Source organism: Thermobia domestica, chromosome 13 (genome assembly GCF_964235325.1).
Source record: "Thermobia domestica chromosome 13, izTheDome1.hap1.1, whole genome shotgun sequence".
NCBI lineage: Eukaryota > Metazoa > Arthropoda > Insecta > Zygentoma > Lepismatidae > Thermobia > Thermobia domestica.
In genome coordinates this window covers 181463656-181485691 of record NC_137466.1, presented here as the reverse complement: position 1 = coordinate 181485691, position 22036 = coordinate 181463656, and the positions used below count along the sequence as shown (strand labels likewise).

Here is a 22036-nt window from a genome sequence, read left to right as displayed (position 1 = left end):
CTTCGGTAGAATTCAATAGCAAGGCTTGAAGTAGGCAATCAAACTCCATCCTACATGACCTATGATAGAGCTTTGTTCCAGAGGACTATTATAGTGCGTCCAGTAAGAGAACGTCTCTGACAGCTCACAGTGACATTGCCACTACTCGCGTGTCAAGGTTTTTTTCGGTGCAACTGTAGTGGCAATTTAATTAATGGTATAAGACAAAGTGATCGTGGTTGGTAACATTGGTATCAAAGTAGGGGCTGCAATGTCCCACCGCATGTGGTAAGAAACGTCAGAGACCATCTCTTGTTGGCCGTGCTATAGGCCAGATAGAAGACATACCGAGCACAATACAATGGGTCGACATAGTAGTATGGGGACGCACGCTATGCTACTGGAAGATGGCTTCTTACAAAGTGTAGATAAGCTTGGGGGGTAGTTGACGACGTCGGCAATATACGCACCCGTCATACGATTGAAAACCATTGGAGGACAGCATTGTGTAGCTTTTTCCCCCATACAGGATGTCAGGTATAACGATTGCGAACACACTGGATTTTCCTGCTCACGTGCGTATCCACGAACAGGCATTCACCCGTTGCTCATCGTTAAATATCACCTCTTTTTATTTGCTTTACCACTACAATCCCTCGTGCTACAACTTAAAACACACTGGGTAAGTCTCAAGGGTAATCGTGCGAAAGGAGCACATAAACGTAGACCTGTCTCCAACAATTGCTTGTTTAGTATTCGTGCGCTGATATGAGGAGACCGGCGGTTGTCTCTTTTCAGTTAGGGCGACGTGAAAAATCATTGTATCTAAGCGCTTTCTGGTGCGTCGCTGATGCACATCTGCTGTGAAAACCCTCTGACTCCTATCCTAAACATCATCGATGGACCACTGAGACGTCATGATTCATGCGAGTGGCAATTCTGAGGAGCTACCACCTGGTCTCTCGTAGTCCCAATATAGGGCAATGCTTAAAGTCGCTTAATTACACAATATTTGTTCTCTTGTGTCGTCCTGACATTACAGAGACTGTTGTCCTCGCATTATAGATTCGCACACACAACTGCATTCAGCTATTTTCAAATTACTAGAGGATGCCTTCTACAAAGAATACTATTACTCTGCTTTAAACCGTGGTCGTTGTACTGGAACCTTCAAACCGAGATGAACATGGTGGTAATTTCGTTCAAATCGTACAATGCCGGATAGATAGATAATAAATGGTAAATAGAGATAATTAAAACAAAGGAATTCCGAAGTAAGAATGATTGATTTCTATTTATTTCTTTGTCAGCAACAAGGCTAGATAACATGAAACTTAAGTTTAAAATAGGAGGTAGTGCGTCCGATGCTCTTCTACCGGGAACTCGTTTACACACTGGTCACTAGAACAGCGAGAAAGTTGAAGCAGGAATAGAAAATGAATTACTTATCAGGAAGTAGTATAAATATAATTACACATACTATAAGAGTTAAAAAAAAAAAATGAAAAGTGCCCATTTGCCTGCTATTTCGGAATGCAAGGTTATGTGATATTTTACCGCTTCTCGCTATCTGTTACCGTTTTATTCTATAGTGTTCACCGTTAAAAAATCACTTCTGGTTTTAATAGAGATGGAATAGACTGGAGATGGAATAAATCGTCCCTCTCGAGGCAAAAGGGCGTATCCCATTTTCTTAACTTTTCCAAAAGACAAGCTTAAACCTTTTTTGTCATTTATTCTATCGTCTTCTTTTAAAATTTAGTTTGATTTCCTTCGTTTTAGGTATATAACTTACGAGATCAAATTAAATTTTAATAGGACATGTTAGAATAAATTGTGATAATATCTTTAAACTTGTCTCCTGGAAAAGTTGAAAAATATTAGACAGACCCCTGCGATATTCTTGTGACGCTTAATTGATTGCAGAAAACTACTTCTTGCTATTTATTACCGTTTTTGCTCTGTAGTGATAAACATAATAACCGGAAATGCAGTGGCGCCTACCCCCCTCATGTCCATGATGCACCTCCCCCTCAATTGTCTATCCGTAGGTGTTCTTCCATGAAAAAAAAATCTTTTCGATTAATTTTTACACCTCCTCAAACATATTTATATAGATTTCTAACTCCCCCCCCAAATATTTCAATGACGCAGTTTGCGTCATAGCCCCCCTTTGTGGGCACCCCTGGGAAATGTTTGATTTCCACCACTTCTGGTTTGGATATCGCCTCCAGCAACAAACTAACTTTTGACTGTGTACACCCTGACCAAATTTCTTGGTGATCCCTCAAGTGGTTCTTGGGATATTTTGTGGGAGGGACGAACATCTGAATAGGGTAGATACTCCTGAAAAATTACCAAGAATTGTTGCTTTTGTGTTCGATTTGTTTGTAAGTGACCTACATAATTAGTCATTTTAACTAGTTCTATATTTAGTAATGTATTGTTGTTTACTTTTCTCAACAGAGTCAGTGTGATGATCTACAAGAGGATTTTACTAAATCAAGGCAATCTCATTTGCAAATAGTCGAAGAAAGGAATAAACTGTTGTCTCAAGTGCAGGCTATTCAACAAGAGCTCGACCAGGTGCAGTCAATGAAAGAGAAAGAGCTAGAAGATCTGAAGGTGAGAATAATAATCTTTATTTCATTAATGATTCTAATTAGTTAAAGTGTCGCCGAATTTTATGTATCTTTACGTATAATGTAATATTATTATGATTAGGTTTGATAATGAAGGTGACAATTGGTTTCTCTGTACTTGTTTTAATTAATAGTTGCCGAAAATTTTAATGCTAAAATCTTATGAAGTTAGAAACTGAAGAATGGCTAATAATAAATGTCTACTCCAAAATATGTTTCAAGCATTGTTGTTCTGCTCGAGTTTAAATAGTGGGATATGCAGTCGATAGTTGTTCCACGTTTCAGTCTCTTTTGAGATCATACCAACGCTCTTTGTGACGCTTATTGGCTAGTGTGTGTGTATTTCTGGTCCTGGATTCGATTCCCAGAGAAAAAATTACAATTTGAACCCATTATGGTGGTTCGGATTCTACCTTAAAATCTTTTAAGTCCATGTTTCATATAGTCTTGGTGCTGTGAAAAGAAACGCTGAATTTCAAGAAACAACAATCTAGCAAAATCAGACATTCACCGTTTGCAAACTCTCAACGAAGTACACTGGGAACCACTTGCAATACAGGAAGATAATCACATGGATTAGAAAGACGATAAGAGTGGCCGAAAATAAAAAGGCATTTCAGTTACAGTGGGTCGATCTTATTGCAAGAAAAAATGATAGATGGACAAAAATAATAGGAGAGACCTAAGAACTTTCCTTTTACAAGGTTCTCTGTTGAAAGAAGCACTGCAGTAACCTGGATTTTCTTTCCTGAAGCGATTCTATAGCTACTAAGATGAAACGCGCTAGATGACCGAAAGCACCTTTACTACACTTTCTTCATTGTAATTGATCATGTTTGAATTTTCTATTGCTCTTCGGGATTGCAACAGGAAATGGAAAAATGAATTACTGGATTTCAATATGGCGCTTACTTGAATGCTTCACGGTCTTTCACACACTTCCTTCTCTGTAACTTTTGTCCAAAGCTTTTCTCATCCATATGCGATAAAGCATTCAATGAAAATCCATATAGTATATCTTTCTAATGTGTATTATTATGTTTTAACTGTTATATATATTATATGATTTTTTAATTATAATTAATATGATTTTTTAGAAGCAATTGCACAAAAAAATAAAATTCTGACAAGACTTCCAGTTGTAAAATGATTTCGAAATATGTTTGCAGAAAATTTAATGAAATGATGAGTATGAACGGATATTTGAGTAGGCTTGAGGCCCTGCCAACATTGGCAGCGGGACTTCGCCATACAGTGTAATAAAAAATATTTCTGATCTTGTTACAATAGAAATTTTTTATAAACTTTATTTAAGTATTAAGTGTGTCATGCAAAATACAGCTAACGAGTACGTTTGATATGTCACACGTAATCCTAAAAAAAGGTTGTGATCAAAATTTTGCGAACGTATGCTAAACGCAGAAATGTCCTTTTTAAAATCTTTTATTATTATTATTATTATTATTATTATTATTATTATTATTATTATTACATAGTTTTTTTTTAAGTTACCTGTGCAAAAAATTTGGTAGGTATGAGCCAAATGGAATTCAAAGTGGAGTATTTTAATACTTCTTTTTTCTGCTTCCCAACTGAAAAAAAAAGTCCATCGATTTTTTTTAAGATGAAAATCTTGATAAAAAATTGTTTTACAGACAAGATGATGAGTGGGAGACGGTCCATTTTGACTGATGTTAAACTGGCTGAATTCTCCGGCTAACCGTACTGATGGACTAACTACTAGGCAGGCCAGTCCGTCCCTAATAAGTTATAAATATATTTTTAATACTCACCTCTACATAATTGTTCAATTAGTGGCTTTTGAATTGATGTTGGAAATTACAAACATTTGGCGAAAGTACATTTTAAAGACATGCAACAAAAAGAAAAGGAGAAATGGTAAAGTGTGAATGGAAGAGAGTCATTAGCTAAATGAACATTCTAAGGTATTTATCGTACAGTTTTGAGCTGCTGCTTCTCATTACTTAAAGCGTTCCAATTCCACTCATACAAAAAGGTTTGGAATAAAGTGGTAGCCTTAAGCATCAAATATTCAGCAAGCAAGTGCATGCTAAATTCTGGTACTGGAAACGATAAGAAACTAATTTTTGTAAAAATATGTTCTTTGCTTGATAATGTAACATTTAAACAGCACAGTTGGTCTCTGTAGATAGTTCTGAAACTTTCAGCGTGGTTATCTACAAGGTGTCCGAGAAGTCCTTCCCTGATTACAGAAATTGATAACTCAGGCTAGAAATAAGATAGAAATATGAAACTGGTGTTGAATTGTTTACAAACTATAAAAGTTTTGGTCACATCAGTACACTTCCACATGAGCACCCTTGGTGGCCCGATAATTCGATCGTGCAATAACGCGCACCAAACATTCACCTTTGGACTGCCTCTGGTGAACTTCCTGACCTCCCTGGGGGGTTCTGAACCCCAAATGCGTACATTATGGCGATTCACTACTCCACTGACAAAGAATGTCGCTTCGTCGGAAAAGGCATTTCGTCTGAGATAACCATTATCGTCCTCAATACGTGATAGCATTTCGACCGCAAAGTCATATCGACGTGTACCGTCGTCGGGCAACAAGGCCTGAACGAGTTGCACTTTGTAAGCACGAAACAATAAACGTTTGTGTAAAATGTCATGGATAGAGCTTTTTGGCATCTGTAATTCACGTGAGGCCTTGCGCACCGATTTCTTAGGACTTCTCAGAAAAGACTGCCGCACAGCCTCCACCGTGTCTGCTGAGGTTCTTGGTCGACCAGACCTCGGAAGGTCAGCAACTGACCCTGTGTTCTTGAACTTCTCATACCAGGCTTTAATGCTCTTGACATCAGGTGGAGTCCTCCCAAATGTTGTCTGGAACTATCTCTGCACCGTGGTTGGTGATCGTGTCTCATGGTACCACAGGACACACTGTGCCTTCTCCTGGTTGGTTGGCATGGCTTCTTGGGCTTCTTACTTACGTACTACAAACCTAAAACAAACAAAATTGAGACTTGGTAAAACAGAACAAACCTAACACAGACAAAAACTTTTATAGTTTGTAAACAATTCAACACCAGTTTCATATTTCTATCTTATTTCTAGCCTGAGTTATCAATTTCTGTAATCAGGGAAGGACTTCTCGGACACCCTGTATTACATACCTCCCTCTTCCTTACTATCGGTTGAAACACAACTTCTATATCAAACTAGCATAACTCTCAGATATTATACAGTTTTGAATTTTCTGGTATCGTGGTTTCATTTTCAAATGTTTTTTTCATTTTCAGACTCATTACCTGGAACTTCAAGTGGAGAACGAAAAACTTCATAAGCAATACCGAGATATGTCTGTTCAAAATCAACAAGCTACTGATATGGTGAACTACCTTCAAAAACAGAAATTCCAGTTAGAACACGAACTTGATGACGCGAAGGTAAGTTGTGGGTTCAAATCAGAAGATATTAATCAAATACTGTTAGTCAATAGGCCAAAAGTCAATTGCAGTTTTCAAAAATATATTTGCTTCAAAATTTATAATAGCGCCGCACACTTTTTTTCTTTCGTATTGTTTATTGTTTGCCATTAATTTAATGTATCTTAAAATGTATATAAAGAGACAAGTACTATGATATTGCTTTACGATCTCAACAGGAACATGGGGATATCAGTTGTTGAATATCGTTTTCAAGTTTAGTAATATAGTTTAACATTCCTGTGGGCTCCGAAAGCTTATCTAAGGTCCTTAAAAATACTTGTAGGGCGAATTCCAGCCAAGATAAAATTCCAAAATGCAGAGTAGCACCATTTTACATAAAGAGCAGCTCTGGAACACAACGTAATCGTATGACGGGTAAAACGACTCTCTTCCACTTATATTGCGTATTTAAAAGTCTTTTGATTGGACATTTTCTGTTTCTTTATTATTTTACCAGTGGCAGCAGGCTAGTTAGAAATGTTATTTGCACTCATCAGAAATCGTATCATTAATGAAACATTAAATAAGCTAGAGTAGTCTTTAGTGACTTAAGACATTTTTTCCGCTATCTTTTCTTATCTAAAATAGTTTAAAGTTAACTAAACTTAACCTATAGGATGTTTGTATTTTATATGGGAGTTAGTGACTATACTTATACCATTTGATGTGTTATGCGTCATAGTATAAACAGATACAATCATGTAAAACAGATCACAGACTCAGATAGATTGATAAACCAAACTAATTTTTGCACATGCATATGCGAAGTACCCCTCAACTTGAACACCTTTCTAACTTATACATTTTTTTCGGAACCAGAAAACCCCCCTATTTATTTCTACTTATTTAAATCCCTGTAACCTGGACACCTTTCTATCTTGCATCTGAGACACACACAGAATCGAAATAAAGTTGAACACTTAAAAGAAACACAAAAAAAGATAAAGGAGAACGAGTCAGCCATTGACAGTAGGTTATAATCTGATGATTCTCGAGATTAGATTTCTAGAATTTCGAGAAAAAAAATGGTGGGTGAGGGAGCAGAGCAATTTACCTATTTTCATGAGAAAACAATAATAAAATTCCGAGAACAGGTGGAGAGGTTCGGCAGAGTGACCAACTGTAATTGGCGTGAGAAAATTGGTTGAAAGTGTGTGGATAAAGAACAAGTTACAGGAGAGGAAACAAACCCTCGTAGCTGACCTCTTCACGAAAGATGAAAATCACGAAAAATAACCATGTACTGCGGAACGATTTTTTTTCCTCTGCATATTCGTGTGAGTATATGTGTTTATTACTGTGTATGCTACTGTTCAAATGTTTAAGTGTCTATGAACTGCTAAAGTACGTACGTACACTATAAACTGCGTTGTGCACTTCTGTATCCTGTATTGTATTGCACACTTCAATTCAAGGTTATATATGTATTTCTACATGAAGATTTGTAGAAGTATTCAACAACAATAACATGATATACAAATACCGTTCTACACATGTTATACAGTGTACTGGTGCATGTAGTAGTGTAGTATTGTTTATTACGTAACGTGGCTATGATACAAACCGCTATCCCTTTAATTTGGAGAGTTTTCGAAGGAATCGCAAGTGTCCAACTTAGATAGGTTTCTCTGTACACCATACTTCAATGCTTGAGTGCTATAAGCACTATAACTTCAAAATAGGGTTCGGTGTTACACATATCAAGAGCCTGAATGAAATAAATCGCTGCTGAAATATACCACACTACATAGGAGGTTCTGTGAAGACGCTTTGAATACAGTATTTAAAAAAATATTCTATTGCAAAACACAACGTTTGGCTTCAAAAGTTAGTAATTAACAAAGTAAGGGTAAAAGGAGGATAGAATGGAGAATTGTCCGGAAATTTTAAACAGTTTCATTTTCAAGTACAGGAAAGCGATTTAGCTAGTACTGGCAGAAAGAAGGAAAGAATAAATGTAAAGAGAAGAAAAATAAATCGTACCAGTTAGAAAATTTATCTAAAATTAAATTTACTTGACAAACTTGCCCAGTTCAGTTTTCAACTTAAATGTGATCCTAATATTAATAACTTCGATGGGAACAAGGTGGACTCTGAAACTGTATGTCGTGTTTCTTACATAATGTTGTACAACGTGTTGAACAGTTTTTTAAATCAAAAGATTCAATATATTCCGATCAAAAATTTTCTTGTAGGCCCTATATGTGGAGAACTACATATAGTGTAGCCAAATCCAAACTCTCAGTTAACTCAGTATGAGGTGCTTATTCTGTAGAAAATACGAAAACTCGATTTAGGGCCCGTTCCAAAATTTTGTGGGTCCTGATCAATTGGCCCAAAAAATCCAATATATTTCAACAACCAAAAATTTTCCTGGAGAACTACATATAGTGTAGGCAAAGCTGATTATCAGTTACTAAGTGTGATGAGCTTTTTCTGTAGAAAATACGAAAACTCGATTTAGGGGCCGCTCAAAAATTTTGTGGTAACTAATTCGAAAAATTATTGTTCGCCAAGATCGCTTTTATTTCTTTTTTTCTTTTTCTTTTTTTTTTTCTTTTCTTTTTTTTTTAAGAATTCGTATTTTTTAAGTGCTTTAATGTACATGCTTGATTTTCGGCGTCTGAGATTGCTATACCTCGTAGCTTTGGTTAAATTGTAGTGGAACGTATATAATAATAGTTTAAAACAAAAAAGGGTTGTTATTTTATACAGTTTCACTATAATATAAGAGTTTAAAAACGTCCATATATATATGATAGGTTTCCTAATTTCAAGTTTCCATTGCTGTATTGTGTCCAGTGCTTTGTATTACAGTTCTGCGTTTCAGTGATGGTTTGTAATCATCTTCAGTACAAATTCTTTAAAGACACAACCTTGCGAGAAGAATTACATTGTGGGGAATTTCCTTCCATGTATAAATAAACAAACTGAAGTATACTTCTTTCACTATGTATGTCCTTTTTTAGTATGGAAATAAAGTCTTATAACATGCGTATAAATATCTTTAGCCCTACATATGTGCTGCTTCCTCTTTATACATGTTGATACTCGCTGTACGTGGAACGAAATTCACCGGCAATATAATTCTTCTAAATAATTTGTACTGAAGAAGATGGCAGACTGTCATTGAAACGTCTGAAGTCAATAGTACCATTGTTACAATACTGCTTACGTAATAATAATAATAATAATTAAAAAGTTGATATTAAATATGCATCTTCTTATTACAATCAGTAATCTTTCTTTTTTTTTCGTTTGCAGAAGGAGCTTCGCTTAGGTTGTGGGAAAACCGAGAGGCCATTACGGGTCCTGATCCCTGATCAAGGTAATAAGAAAGAGAACGAGAGCCCAAAGCCTAGTTCCAGCTCCCCAGTTCCTAGTCAAGATCAGCAGAATCAACAACATGTTTTACATCAGCCCGAAAGTCTTTCCAAGGTACAAGAAAAAAATAATCGCTCAATTGAAGTAGGTACTGTTTCTCTAAAAGCTTTTAATGTGTCTGTGCCCAATATTGAGCCACCAATTCAACACCATAATGGTGTAAATACAGTTACTAATAACCAGAGACCGCTGCAAGAGAACTTAGCAGGTTCTCAGGATATAAATAATGTTCCACAATCATCCATTATTAATGAAATTTCTATTACACAGAGTCTTGGCAAGAATGAAATAAAACCCAAACCGCAAGTAGTACTTAAAAAACCCATTGTGTTGGAAAGTAGAGTGGTGCATCAGAGTGATAACACAGTTACTGTTCAAACACTTAATAATAATAATATTCCTAATATAAATAAACCCCTGTCTGTGGATGCACTAAAAGAAGATGTAGTGGCTGATATTCCTGGTGAAGCATAATATTTCTGCATGGGTAACATTGAACTCCTTAATGTCTTTCCATCATGCATGTTCTTTAATACAGGAGATTTTACGTCTGTGGATGTATAATCTGTAGTGTAGGTGGTTGTGGTCAGCATGAATTGTGTATGAATACTGCTACACGATTATGTAGATATGTGCCATAAATTGTTTTCAAGCATGTTTTTTTCTTATGATGTAATTACTCTATGAAGACGATGTAAATCTGTAAGCAGATTATAAAGCAAGTTTGTAGCTATTTCTTTGCTTGTCAGTAGTTTTATGACTGATGTTACTAATATTGTATAAGAAATGTGCTGGGGCAGCAGTATTTTTTCTGTATTTCTCCTCAAATGCTCTTGTATTTTTTTGTGCATGTCATTTATGCTGTTTCACTCATAATTGCTATATACAGACAGTCCCCGAGTTACGTAAATTCATACTTATTTAAGAAATTTTTGATATAATAAAAATTTACAAACGGTATACACATCTGAAGTAAGTTCTATTTTTGAGAACTATCTAATAAGGCATGAACTAATTTGGTAATGAACTATTGTTGAACTGTTATTAATTAGTTAATTTTGTTACCATCGGCGTTGCAGAAAATACGGTTCTGTACCAGTGACAACAGCAGCTTTAATTTTTTGGGGGGAGGGGGTAAACACAACATGTTATTTTGTATATCGAAAAGTATAAGTTTATGTTACTTGACCTACATTACAATACGTCCTGTCTGGAGAGGAGACAGAGTAGCCACCAGTTGCTTCGCCCGACCCCTCTGGCGTCGTCACTCTTGTGTACCGTATTTATAAAGCATATTCTGTAATTGAATTTTTGCATTGCAGTATTATTAAACACGTTCGATTATTATTATTATTATTATTATTATTAGTAGTAGTAGTAGTAGTAGTAGTAGTAGTATTAGTATTAGTATTAGTATTAGTATTATTTGTTTTCACAGTTTTTGTGACAAGCCTTCGGTTTTGGTGAAAATTCGAGTTACCCAAAGAGCCTCGGAGCGATCTATTTACGTAAATCGGGGACTGTCTGTATTTTTCACGAGCATTGGCGTCACCAGCTATTTAGCTTGGGAGGAAGACTTAGGGTGGATACTTTACTAACCCTAATAAGAATCCTTTTTTCATTCGGATTTCATACATGTATTATTCATTTAGTTTCAAATGTAACATTTTAATATAATAATAGTACTTTGGCTAGTAATAAATGTTATTACTGTTAAACATTATTAATAATAAAGTGTCTGCCAGATGATACGTAGGAAGAAACACTATCACATTATATTGGTACATTTGACAGAATGTTGAGATACCACTTATTCATTTTACGTTGCCAAAAAAATAAATCAAGAAACAAAATTATTTATTCTGAAAATAAGTTAGCGCTTTCGATAGGACTATTGGAAATAACATGATCTTATTTTGTGTGACCACGGCTGATCCAATACAGCAAATGTAACCTTCCTTGGTCAGTTCTGTATGGTCGTAAAGTTCCCTATCTAAAGAGTCTGGCTACGCCACTGCTTGCGACTCGTTATATCAACAGAGCAGCATAAAAAGAGAAAATGTCATGATAAAAGTAATAGCTATTTAAAACGTTGAACTAGTTAATTCTAGAGTTGAAAAATGGCTGCATGGACGTATTTGAGGGAATTGTAATTTTAAATGTAGCGACGAGTTGGGAAGTTCTCAGCTTATTAAGATAGAATGGTCTAAATTTTTTTTTTTTTTTTTTACTTTTATTTTTTCGGAAGGTGATTTTCTTTTGTAAAGAGTTATTTCAGAGTCGTCACGTCAGAGTATAACAACAAAATGTACTTTTCATATAAAAGGTACTAAGGTACCGTCCAGGTATCACTTATTGAGATTATTCTTGCCGGATATTTATTTCCCTTATACTACGGAATCTTTACCAGATTTTAATTGCGTCTTACTGTAGTTACATTATACTTTTATGGGTACGTTCGTAAGAGACTTGATGGGTTAAAATTACAATTTAATATATTTAATTTATAAACTAAATTCAGAGCCTGAAAGAGTGATTGTTATAATTATTCATTACTTATATACAATATATCATACAGATAAATTTACGTTGTAAGTAGCAAGTTTTCGTCCTTCGTCAATATCTAAAAAGTGTAAAACTCAGGAAGGATATATTTTAGTATATATGTTGACGAAAATAAAATTTCTGGGTTCGATTCCCGGTGGGAGCTTATGTGGTTTGGATTCTAAGTTAAACTGTAGGTCCATATCTCGTGTAACCTCAGTGCTGAACAGGATTGCTAAATTCTTAATCAACCAACCAATGAGTAAAATTTTGTAGACAACAAGCAATTTTTCAGTTTTGTAGTTTGCTGCTTTGTAAAATTATTTTATTTTATTAAGGTTTAATTTTTTTATGTTTAAGGAACATTTGACTAACAATTTGTTAAAGGAGATTCCGAAATGTCAGATCAGCGTAGAAACTAACATTAGAAATTTTCAGATAAGAATCTCCCTTTCTAGTCGTGCAATAAATTGAGCGAAACCATGATTGCATACACTAATAATAATATAATGCACAAATTTTGTATTATAAGTTTATAAAGAATTTTGAAATCCGCGGATTCAGTTGTATGTCAGAATTTACTGAGCACGATACAAGATCTGTATGAGCATTGTACAAGATCTGTTCTACTATGTTTGCCTGACAAGGAGAGTTTTATGAATATTTAACGACAAAATGTATATAGTGACAATGTCGTAATTAGACAGATAAGAGTTAAATTGTAGTTCGCAGATTGCCTAGAACGTTTCCAGATGTTCTGAATATTTCGTATAATTTCCTTAAAGATTTCTTTTGAAAATACTTTTACACTTAATCTGTAAGCACGCTGGTATTCTATGTATTATGTCTGAACATTTACTTTGAGTAAACTTTTTTTTTTTTTTTTGTTATCTTTATATATAAAACGTCTATTTTTATAGCTGCGATCTTCAGTTTTCTGTTCTTATTGTAATATTGCAATAAGTGTATCTTTGTTATATATATATTTTTCTGTTTGTTTGTTTTCCAAATAAACGTTACAGGGTAACGGGTTACGTGTGCGCTTATTAATTTGTCCAGTAAATATTAGAAAAGGTAGTTTTTGTTTCACTTAGCGTAATTTTTCTTCTTTTTTTCTTGTACATACATGCTCATGAATTAAAACAGGAGATAGCTTTTTATTTTCCTTCCCAATGAGACCTGTTGGCTACCGCTGTTATTACTGCGTTTCTTGACTGAGGGATCCCAAACGCAGGGCCGGCTCTACCATATGTGTAACACGTAGATTTTCAAGTGGCAACAAGTTTTGGGAGGCTGCAAAAAACTGGCATAAAGTATTTAAAACTGAAAGTATGAAAAATGCATTGTTTAAAATACATATTTATGGTTCAAAGTTAATTCCTGATAAATATGCTAACTCTGTACTCACTCTTCTTATTAATAGTTTATTATTATTATTTGATGAATCGTAAGTTTTCATTAATGCTACTTTATTGATGAATGGGTAACATACTTAAAATCGTGGCTTTTAAGGTGTGTTCTTTCTAGGGAAGAAGGGAACGCAAATGATACTATTGCATGGGGTGGCAAATCCCCTGAGGCTGACCCTGCCTAAACGACCATTTTGGCCGAAGTTAGCAGTTGCTTTCTTCTGTTTGTTCAAACAAATATCACTATATTCTACACGCCTGTTTCTTTTTTCGCTGTGTTTCGTACCCGAGAACTTTTCAAATAAAGAGTGATTTAAGTCAGTTCCGTATACTCGGAGAGAAAGTTATGCAAAACTAAAACAACTTATTAAAAAAAGACGGTCTTACCTAAACATTCTTGCATTACGCTACTCAGCTAGTATATAGCCTTTTAAACGTTTTATTTATAAATTGAATATATTTTTTAAACTCCTTTTATCATATTTTTTAAATTATGAATATCAGCGTCGTTAGCTTTAAAATTGCAAAATTATTCATTCAAGATAAATTTGCATATCAGCATATATTGTACATGAATGTAAATATTTAACTTCAAGTTATCTGCACTCAATATGACAAAGACAACAGCACAATATGTAATATATTTTAGTAGTAAGGTGTCGCTAATCAAGAATGGCTTCTTTTTTATTTTTTTTTTTTCATTTTTCTTTCTATTTATTAACAAGACAAATATTTGAAAGGTATATTTATATTCCCTTCTCCATCCACTTGAGATGCATATTTGAATCGAAATGAAATAATAGACACCCAGCTCGTCCCAAGTGTCAGTTGGAGCGAAAGTTATCTTTTTTTTTTTTTTTTTTTTTTTATCCTATTCGGCTCGATTGGCATTTGTGTGTCTGTCCATCTGTCTGTTCCACGATAACTCTGGTAAAACTTAAAGGAAGTCTGTATTCAACTCTGAGCGACCAAAGTGGTGATCACGTTTATTTGGGATCAGCATGGAGTATTACTACTTGTTTTCCAGGGTACCACAATTACTAGGATATACTATGCTTCACTGCTGCGTGCGTTGAGGAATTCTGTGAAATCCCAGAGCATGACATACGGACAAAAGGTGTTCGCCTCCTGAAAACAACGCACCCGTTCACTGCTTGAATGTTGGCCAGATCGATGCACGACCCTGAGTACAAAATCCGTCATAGTTCGCGTTTTCTCTTGACCACACACCATCTTCATTACACCTCTTGCCAACCATACAGTCATTTCGTAGGGGCAAGTACTTCTGCGATGTTGCCACGCTGCTTTCTCAGGTGGAGTAATGGGTTTTGGACCACTACACCTTACTTCCACGTTTGGACCTATAACACAACATCAGTGCAGAGTTACGAGCTGTACGTTACCACATGACGTACATAGATATGCAGGATTACATATGTAACATGTCATCGCTCTACGATATGTGGAAGTGAGTCAGAGTAAAACTTTCTCGCGCACCTCTCGTTAGCCGGCAAATTTCAAAGAAATCACACATGTGCAAATTATTCAGAAACTGTTAATTTCCAACCCCCGGTTCATATAGGTGAAAATGTTCCAAAGTACTTAAAGAATATCCCCTTGCAAAGAATGCATCGAATTACCAGTCACCCTGTATAACTAATTTGAGTTATGAAATTTTCAAGAGTGAAAAATCCTTTCTGTTATAAGTTCAGCAGCGTAGTAAAATACTACTCATTGAGGAAGAGATCAGAGAAACCCCAAAATGGTTTGTGTTAAAATTAACACAAGGATGTGTAGGTAAATGTCTTTGTCTGTTTAAATATTGAATAGAGTCCTATAGCATAGACCAGCTAAAATGACTTATGTATGTGAATCTTTTTTGCATATTTTTTGGAAACTTGTTTCATCTCACTTTGTAAATGTATTAACGAAGTTCAAGGTATAGTAAGCATAACACCATTTTGTAGCAAAAGTGAAAAGTGGAAGAGACTTTTCGGAAGGAATCCGGATAGGTTGGATACATGCTGGGGTATTGTGCAAAGGAACTAAGGAATTGCCTTTGAATAAACGTAATTAAAATGGTTGGCCGCCGCTTTCGATACCTAAAACCACCGATTACGAAATAACAGTTGATTCTTAACCTCTAACCTCCCTGGATTTGTTATTTAATCTTCCATCTTTATACTCTGTTGTAAATTAACAGAGATCTTCACTTGGTATCAAACATGACATTACGTGTGTCAGAGGTGAAAGTACTAACTACTCGGATAACTCTTAACAGTTGACGTTGTTATCCAATTTCAAGAATATTAAAACATCATACATGGAACGAAGAAGGAAGTGGAAATTTAAAAAGGTATTGTTGGTACGAGAAATCCCAGAAGAAGGAAGAATTGGCTTCAGAAATAAATACGAGTAGAGCTGATATTTTCTGTTATTTGTCAGTCTGGCATAGAAGAATGAATAAGTTACAGGATTGACCTCTGATAAAATATCGTTATTTTCTTTGATGCCATGGAGAGAGTACCAATGCAATGCTAAGTTAACAATTGATGCATGTTATAAGGATTTCAGCTTGTCGAATTGTCGCTGTACTTCTTACAACACTTTCAAGATTATAAAAAAGGTGAGATAAACGAAAAATCAAGAAAGGATAAAACATATAAATAGCTATATTTTTTATACATTTTGTTTCGTGTATTTGTTTCTCCTATTAAGAATTTGAGCTGTCAAGCATCTGTAGATTTGGTGCTATCTCTAGAAGAATCACTGTTAAATCTACTGACGGCGAAATTTTTTTTTCAGCGAACAGATAGTGGGAGAAAATATGTACCATTCTCTCTCTCTCTCTCCTTTGTTGTTGTCTTCGTTGATTTTGTAACGTTTTTCACTGTTGATACTAAAGCATGTTATTTTCCTTTTCAAACGTAAACCGTAATTCTGCACAACACTTCTTAATCGTGGTCACAGGAAGTCTCATATATCCTTGCATAGGTATGTTATAGCTATATTTCTTTTTTTTTTTTCCTTTTTTTTCAAATATGTATAAAGAGTGTAAGAAACATTTTCCAAGACGAATTTTTGTAGTAACTTCAACATTCTTCCCTTTGTCTCGTAGTCATCGTTGAAATCATTCTGCATACTTAACGCTATTGTGATTATGATACTTAAAAATGCTTTGTACGACTATACCACTACCGTAACTTTGATTTTTTTCTGGGAGGAGGGAGTAAGCATTAATATTTGACACCCCTAAGAAAAGTTGTTTTGGACCCTCCCGCAAAATTCGAAAATAGGCCCCTTCTTTCCATCTTTCTCTTACTCTTTGTGGGCCCTCCCGCACGCCTCTGAGCCAGTTCCATACATGACAAATTAATTAAGGGAACAATATTGACAAATCTCAAAACCATACGAATAAATATTATTTCTAGGGCTTCCTAATAGTAGACATTTTTTACTGAAATGGGCCAACGACTCATTTTTGTTTTATTTACCTTTTGTGTGTTGTTTTGTTTATGTAATGTAGTGAACCTGTTTGATGCTCATTTATAATTTCATGTTCGTATCGTATATGGAGGAACAAAATTTTGTCTTAAAGTGGGCCTTCCTCGAACGACGGGGAGCTTCCCCGGAGGCAATCGCTCCCGCCCCCCTGTTCCCACAAGTTACTTCGCTGGGCTATACTATAAAAAGATTTGTTCTTCTGTGTAAACTACTTATTAGTGCGCTTGCTTCTGATTGTATTGTCTCGATTTGAATTACCGATTATTGGTGCTCGGATTTGTATGCATTAAAAAAAAGCAGAAAGTATGCACTAAAAGCTTAGGAAGCATCCTCTTAAGAAACCGCTTATTCATTTCAAACTCACTTATTTGTAACGTATACTGTGCACAAAATGAATTTCAAATTGGGTAGTAGGAATTTTTCAATGTTTTCTGTTCTCAAACTTTATCTATTGTCTGTTAAAATAAGTTTCTAGCCCGAAAATGACCTTTTAACTTCCACCGCTTTAATTAAAAGCTTCGACTACACTTCTCCTTAGGTATGTTCAGAAAATAATTTATCCGGCAAAAGTTTTGAAATTACAGAATATGTATAACACAATGCAATCTTATACTCATTTAAAAGCACCTTATAAACTGAATAATTCTTTAAAAAAAAAAATGAACAGGCTTAACTAATATAGTGTTTGATAATTGGAGAAAGTTCCTCCCAGATATCTATCCCGTTATGCTCAGTCTATGTATGATAGTGGTGAAGACTTGTGAACGTCATGAGTCTTTTGTTTGAAAGATACGCTAGAAAATGTAGTCTCGTTCTGAGGGTAGGAAAAATACCTTCTTAAGAGGTATCAAACACACACGAAACTATCAGTTAGAACGTTAAGAATATTGCAGTAATCTGCAATTTCAAATATATTTGCAGAAATATGCGAATACCCTTAGACTATACACTTACTTTTAAAATACGCATTTTCATATATGCACTTTTAAAAAATCCACGTCTTTCCAATGACAGTTCTGGATTTTTGGCGTTGACCCAGTGTCATGAAACAATTGGAAAGTTATGAAAGAGTGAACTTTGTTTCTAGAAGGTCAAAGATAATAACCTTGAACAGTGGCGTATTTACGATTTTGTTTCGGGAGGGGCTTTGCCTGGAAATGTGAAAATTCTGCAAGATATTTCATTTACTTTACTATACTAACAAGGCAGGGTACCTCGGTGTAACACGCCGATTTTGATAAGATTGCACAGACATACAGATCATCAAAAAAGAAGCGACACGTATTTTTTTATATCGGCCAACAAGCGTATTGAAAGGGTCAAATACGGACATAAAAATGGGGTCAAAATGAGATTTTATGCAATATAGCGAGAACGAGAAGAGATATCGGAAAAGGTTAAATGTACGAAATACTACCCATAGTTGACGCAAGCCATTGAGGTAGAACTTACCCATGTGAAGAAAGCAGAACATCCGGAAATGGACATATCACGTTTACAACATTGTCATAATGTGCTACAGAAATGAGTGAAGAGGGTGGCAAGGAGCAGGAAGAAAGAAAACACGAAAATGGAAAATACGTGTTTTTGCTTTGAGTTCATACGTCACCCGTTTGCGAAAGGGACGCAGATTCATCTCAGTGCACGAAGATTCATCTCTACACGCAAGAAGGATGCAAACGCCGTTCGTATAGGCAGCCAGCAAGACAGTACTGCACAGCGGGTTGCATATAAGATCAAAACCTCAAGTTGAGTGGTAGAAACGACTAATAGATGAAGGAATACGAGGTCAGATGACGTAGCACATTATGACAGGTGCAGGTACTGTAAGGAAAGAAAGAGCAAGTTGACGTTGTACACAAAATCAGTTTTAACAGTGAGAGTATTGGACGCGGCGTATGCAATACGAGCTGGTTTGAGTATACAAAGTTGCCAAACGCGAGGTGTAGAGCCAGCAAAGTGTATGTGCATTTGTGTCTTTCACAGGTACTATTCTCAACAAGACAAGCAAGGCGACGTTTAACTGCTTGTGAGACCTAGTGGTGAACATTGGACAGTGTGGTAGCTGGAGTGGTATTTGATTGTTGTGTAACTGGTGGTTGTGCTTGTGCGTATTTGTGCGTGTGTAACAAAATTCAGGTGAGGTGTAAGTGGGCTTGTGACGTTTGTGGTCGCAAGATGGTCTATGTGAATCCCCTGAATGTGGTGGATATGCTAGTGGAGGCATATCAGGCAACACAATATGTCCGGACACCACGAACGGTAACGGAAATGGAGCTCAAGGACTATATTTTTAACATCCTAGAAAGTTTCAAAACGAATGGGCACATGTATGTTGAGATTGAAGAAGACCTATTATGCAGCAATAGATCAGACATCCCAAGTATGGCAAGTGAAGATGAGATGGATGAGTGGGATGGCCCAACGACCTCCAACGTACATACAACTGGAGTCAAGAGCAGAGATATTGTGGACATGGGATACAAGCGGAAGGCAGTATCGTTTTGGAAACGAGGGAAGAAGAGAAAGATGTCCTGGAAATCTGTACAGAAACACTTCAAGCGTGTCAAATGCAGAACAGATCTATATAGATGGGAGAAACAGATCACAGAAGGTGGAACCAAACGTGAAAAGCTAAACGTGATAGACCGAACTGTGTATGAAAAATTTGCGACAGCAAAACAGCGGCATTTAATTGTCCATGACACAGACTTGCAACGTTGGGCGTTAGAAGCAAACCAAACAACAGCCGTTGCTAATTTCAAAGCTTCGAAGAAATGGTTATGGCGCTTTAAAACACGTCACGGTATCGTCTCACGCAAAGTTACAAAATTTGTAACACATAGCATTACAGCGAAGGCCACACAAGTGCACGAAAGCGCTAAAACCTTCGTCCAAAATGTACAATCACTCATTACTGCTCATGGCGAGGATAACGTATATAACACAGATCAGAGTGGCTTTGCTTTAGAATTTCACTCTGGACGCTCTCTGGCTTTGCGAGGCGAGAAGCATATTACAGCAACAATGCAATCTCTACCTGCCATCACACATAGCTACACAATACAGCCTGTTATATCTGCCAGTGGAAGATTGCTGTCGCCCATGCTCATAGTCTTGAAAGAACTTCATGGTACGTTTGGGCCACGGATTCAGCAAACAATGTTCCGCCCACAAAACACATATATTTGTGCATCATCATCTGGGAAAGTGACAAAACAGATCGTTAAGACGTGGTTCCAATCAGTGTTCCTTCCACAAGTCAATGAGCAAACGGTACTGTTAGTCGACTCGTGGACGGGTTATGATCGATCCGACTTGGCAACAATAATGCCACAGGACAAGCAGTGCAACATTATGACGATACCTACACACACAACTGGGTTAATACAACCTCTGGATGTGTATGGTTTCAGAATTTGGAAGAACTTCGTACGCAAAGTATCTGATGCGGTACGCCTTCAGCAACTCAACATCAATCTATACAGCAGAGACAATATACTGAAACTTCAATCCCTTGTGCATAATCAACTTTCATCTCCACGGTACATACATCTATTCCAATACGCATGGTTTTGTTCTGGATATCTTTCATCACGACCAGATTATTTTCCAAATCCAGTGGAGTTTTGTTTTCATCAGTTGACGTCATTGGTCTGCGAAGAAGCAGAGTGCCAGAACCCATCCATCATCAAGTGTTCGTGGTGCAAATACTGTTTTTGTTTGGACGATTTCTTCCTGAAATATCATTTTTGTGCTACTTATCAGGAGTGAGCGTCTTGTTTTCAGCATACACCTCTGCTGACTTTTATGTTGTACGTACATATGTACGCGTATTTTCATGATATAATGTAGATACTCATGCGTAGAACTGATATTGCTGTTGCTCTTTATCTTACATGTGGACCACCTGCTATTACATTCTACTGTGCAATGCATTTTGTGTGTGTGTGTGTGTTACTAGCTACAAACATTCCCGTTTCCAATTAGCCGGCCAAGCCCCGGAAATGTAAATAGAAAATGAACCGATGGCATTTGCGTGTTAGCAACAGGCATCCACCGTAGAGTCATAGTACATAGGCCCCTGTAACACGCCTTGCCGGATGCCAGGCTGAATTTTGGGGGGAAAGTACCCAAAATGGCGGACTCCAAATTCTTATCCTACACAAGAACTTCCTTACTTTGCGGTGGATCTTCAATATTTTGGCACCAAACCTAGGGTTTCTGGGGGCGAGCTATTTGTTCATACCATTGGTTCCTCTCTGTAGGTTTTCAAAATGGCGGAAAACAAGATGTTGGACGCGATACATGTAAAAAAATCTCTTTAATGTATTTTTAATATTGTCATGTGAAATATCACTTTTTATACGCAGGAAGCTTGTTTCTACAAACTATTTAATTCTGAATATCTTTAAAATGGCAGAAGACAAGATGGTTGAATAATAATAATAATAATAATAAAGTAATACCCGTAGCTCGTATGGGACCCCTATACTAGAAGAAGACGGACTCTGTAAGTTCTCTGGCGTTAATCCGACACTGAACATAGTTGTAGTTTTTGTCCTATATAATTAATAGTACATATGTAATTATTAAATATATTAATTAATATAATTAATATAACTTAATTAATTTAGAAATACAATTCTTGTTAAAATGCCACTTTTCGACGATCAAGTGTTATTATTTTATTTGCTCAACCGATGTCACTGTATTCGCCTAAAAAAATAGCCTATAAATTGATCGAGAGGATAACTGGAAGCTACAAGTTGAGGCACTAGAAGAAATTGTGCCATGGCTAAGTGTACATGACCATACTCAGTATGCCAGATGGGCTCCAATTTACTGGGCTCAGTTGAAAACACTAGATCAAACATTTCCGGAAGTATACCATGAATTCATTAAAAGGCAATTTTGTCGCCAAACGGACAAAAAATGCTTTCAATCAAGTACCGTTTGGCCAAGCTACCGAGTGGATTAACAAATTATGTAAATTAGCAAACGGTGTCATTGGTATCGGACGAAACAAGGGAAATGTTTGGTATTGAAGTTGATGATTCTATCACAACGCTCAAAGACTCTCAAGTCTCAAGATTAC

The 22036-nt window shown here is 36.1% G+C and overlaps 1 protein-coding gene across 3 annotated transcripts in view; it reads left to right on the top strand.

Annotated features, from left to right (window-relative positions):
• LOC145668833 (uncharacterized) overlaps positions 1–22036 on the top strand; it is a 74755-nt gene that overhangs the window by 16290 nt on the left and 36429 nt on the right. For 2 of the 3 annotated variants that reach the window (XM_081737017.1, XM_081737018.1), the window contains exons 4-6: positions 2446–2604; positions 5909–6055; positions 9362–9565. In XM_081737017.1, the coding sequence (XP_081593143.1) occupies positions 2446–2604; positions 5909–6055; positions 9362–9565 (510 nt within the window). The remainder of the gene's footprint in view (positions 1–2445; positions 2605–5908; positions 6056–9361; positions 9566–22036) is intronic. The other variant, XM_081737019.1, reaches the window with a different exon arrangement.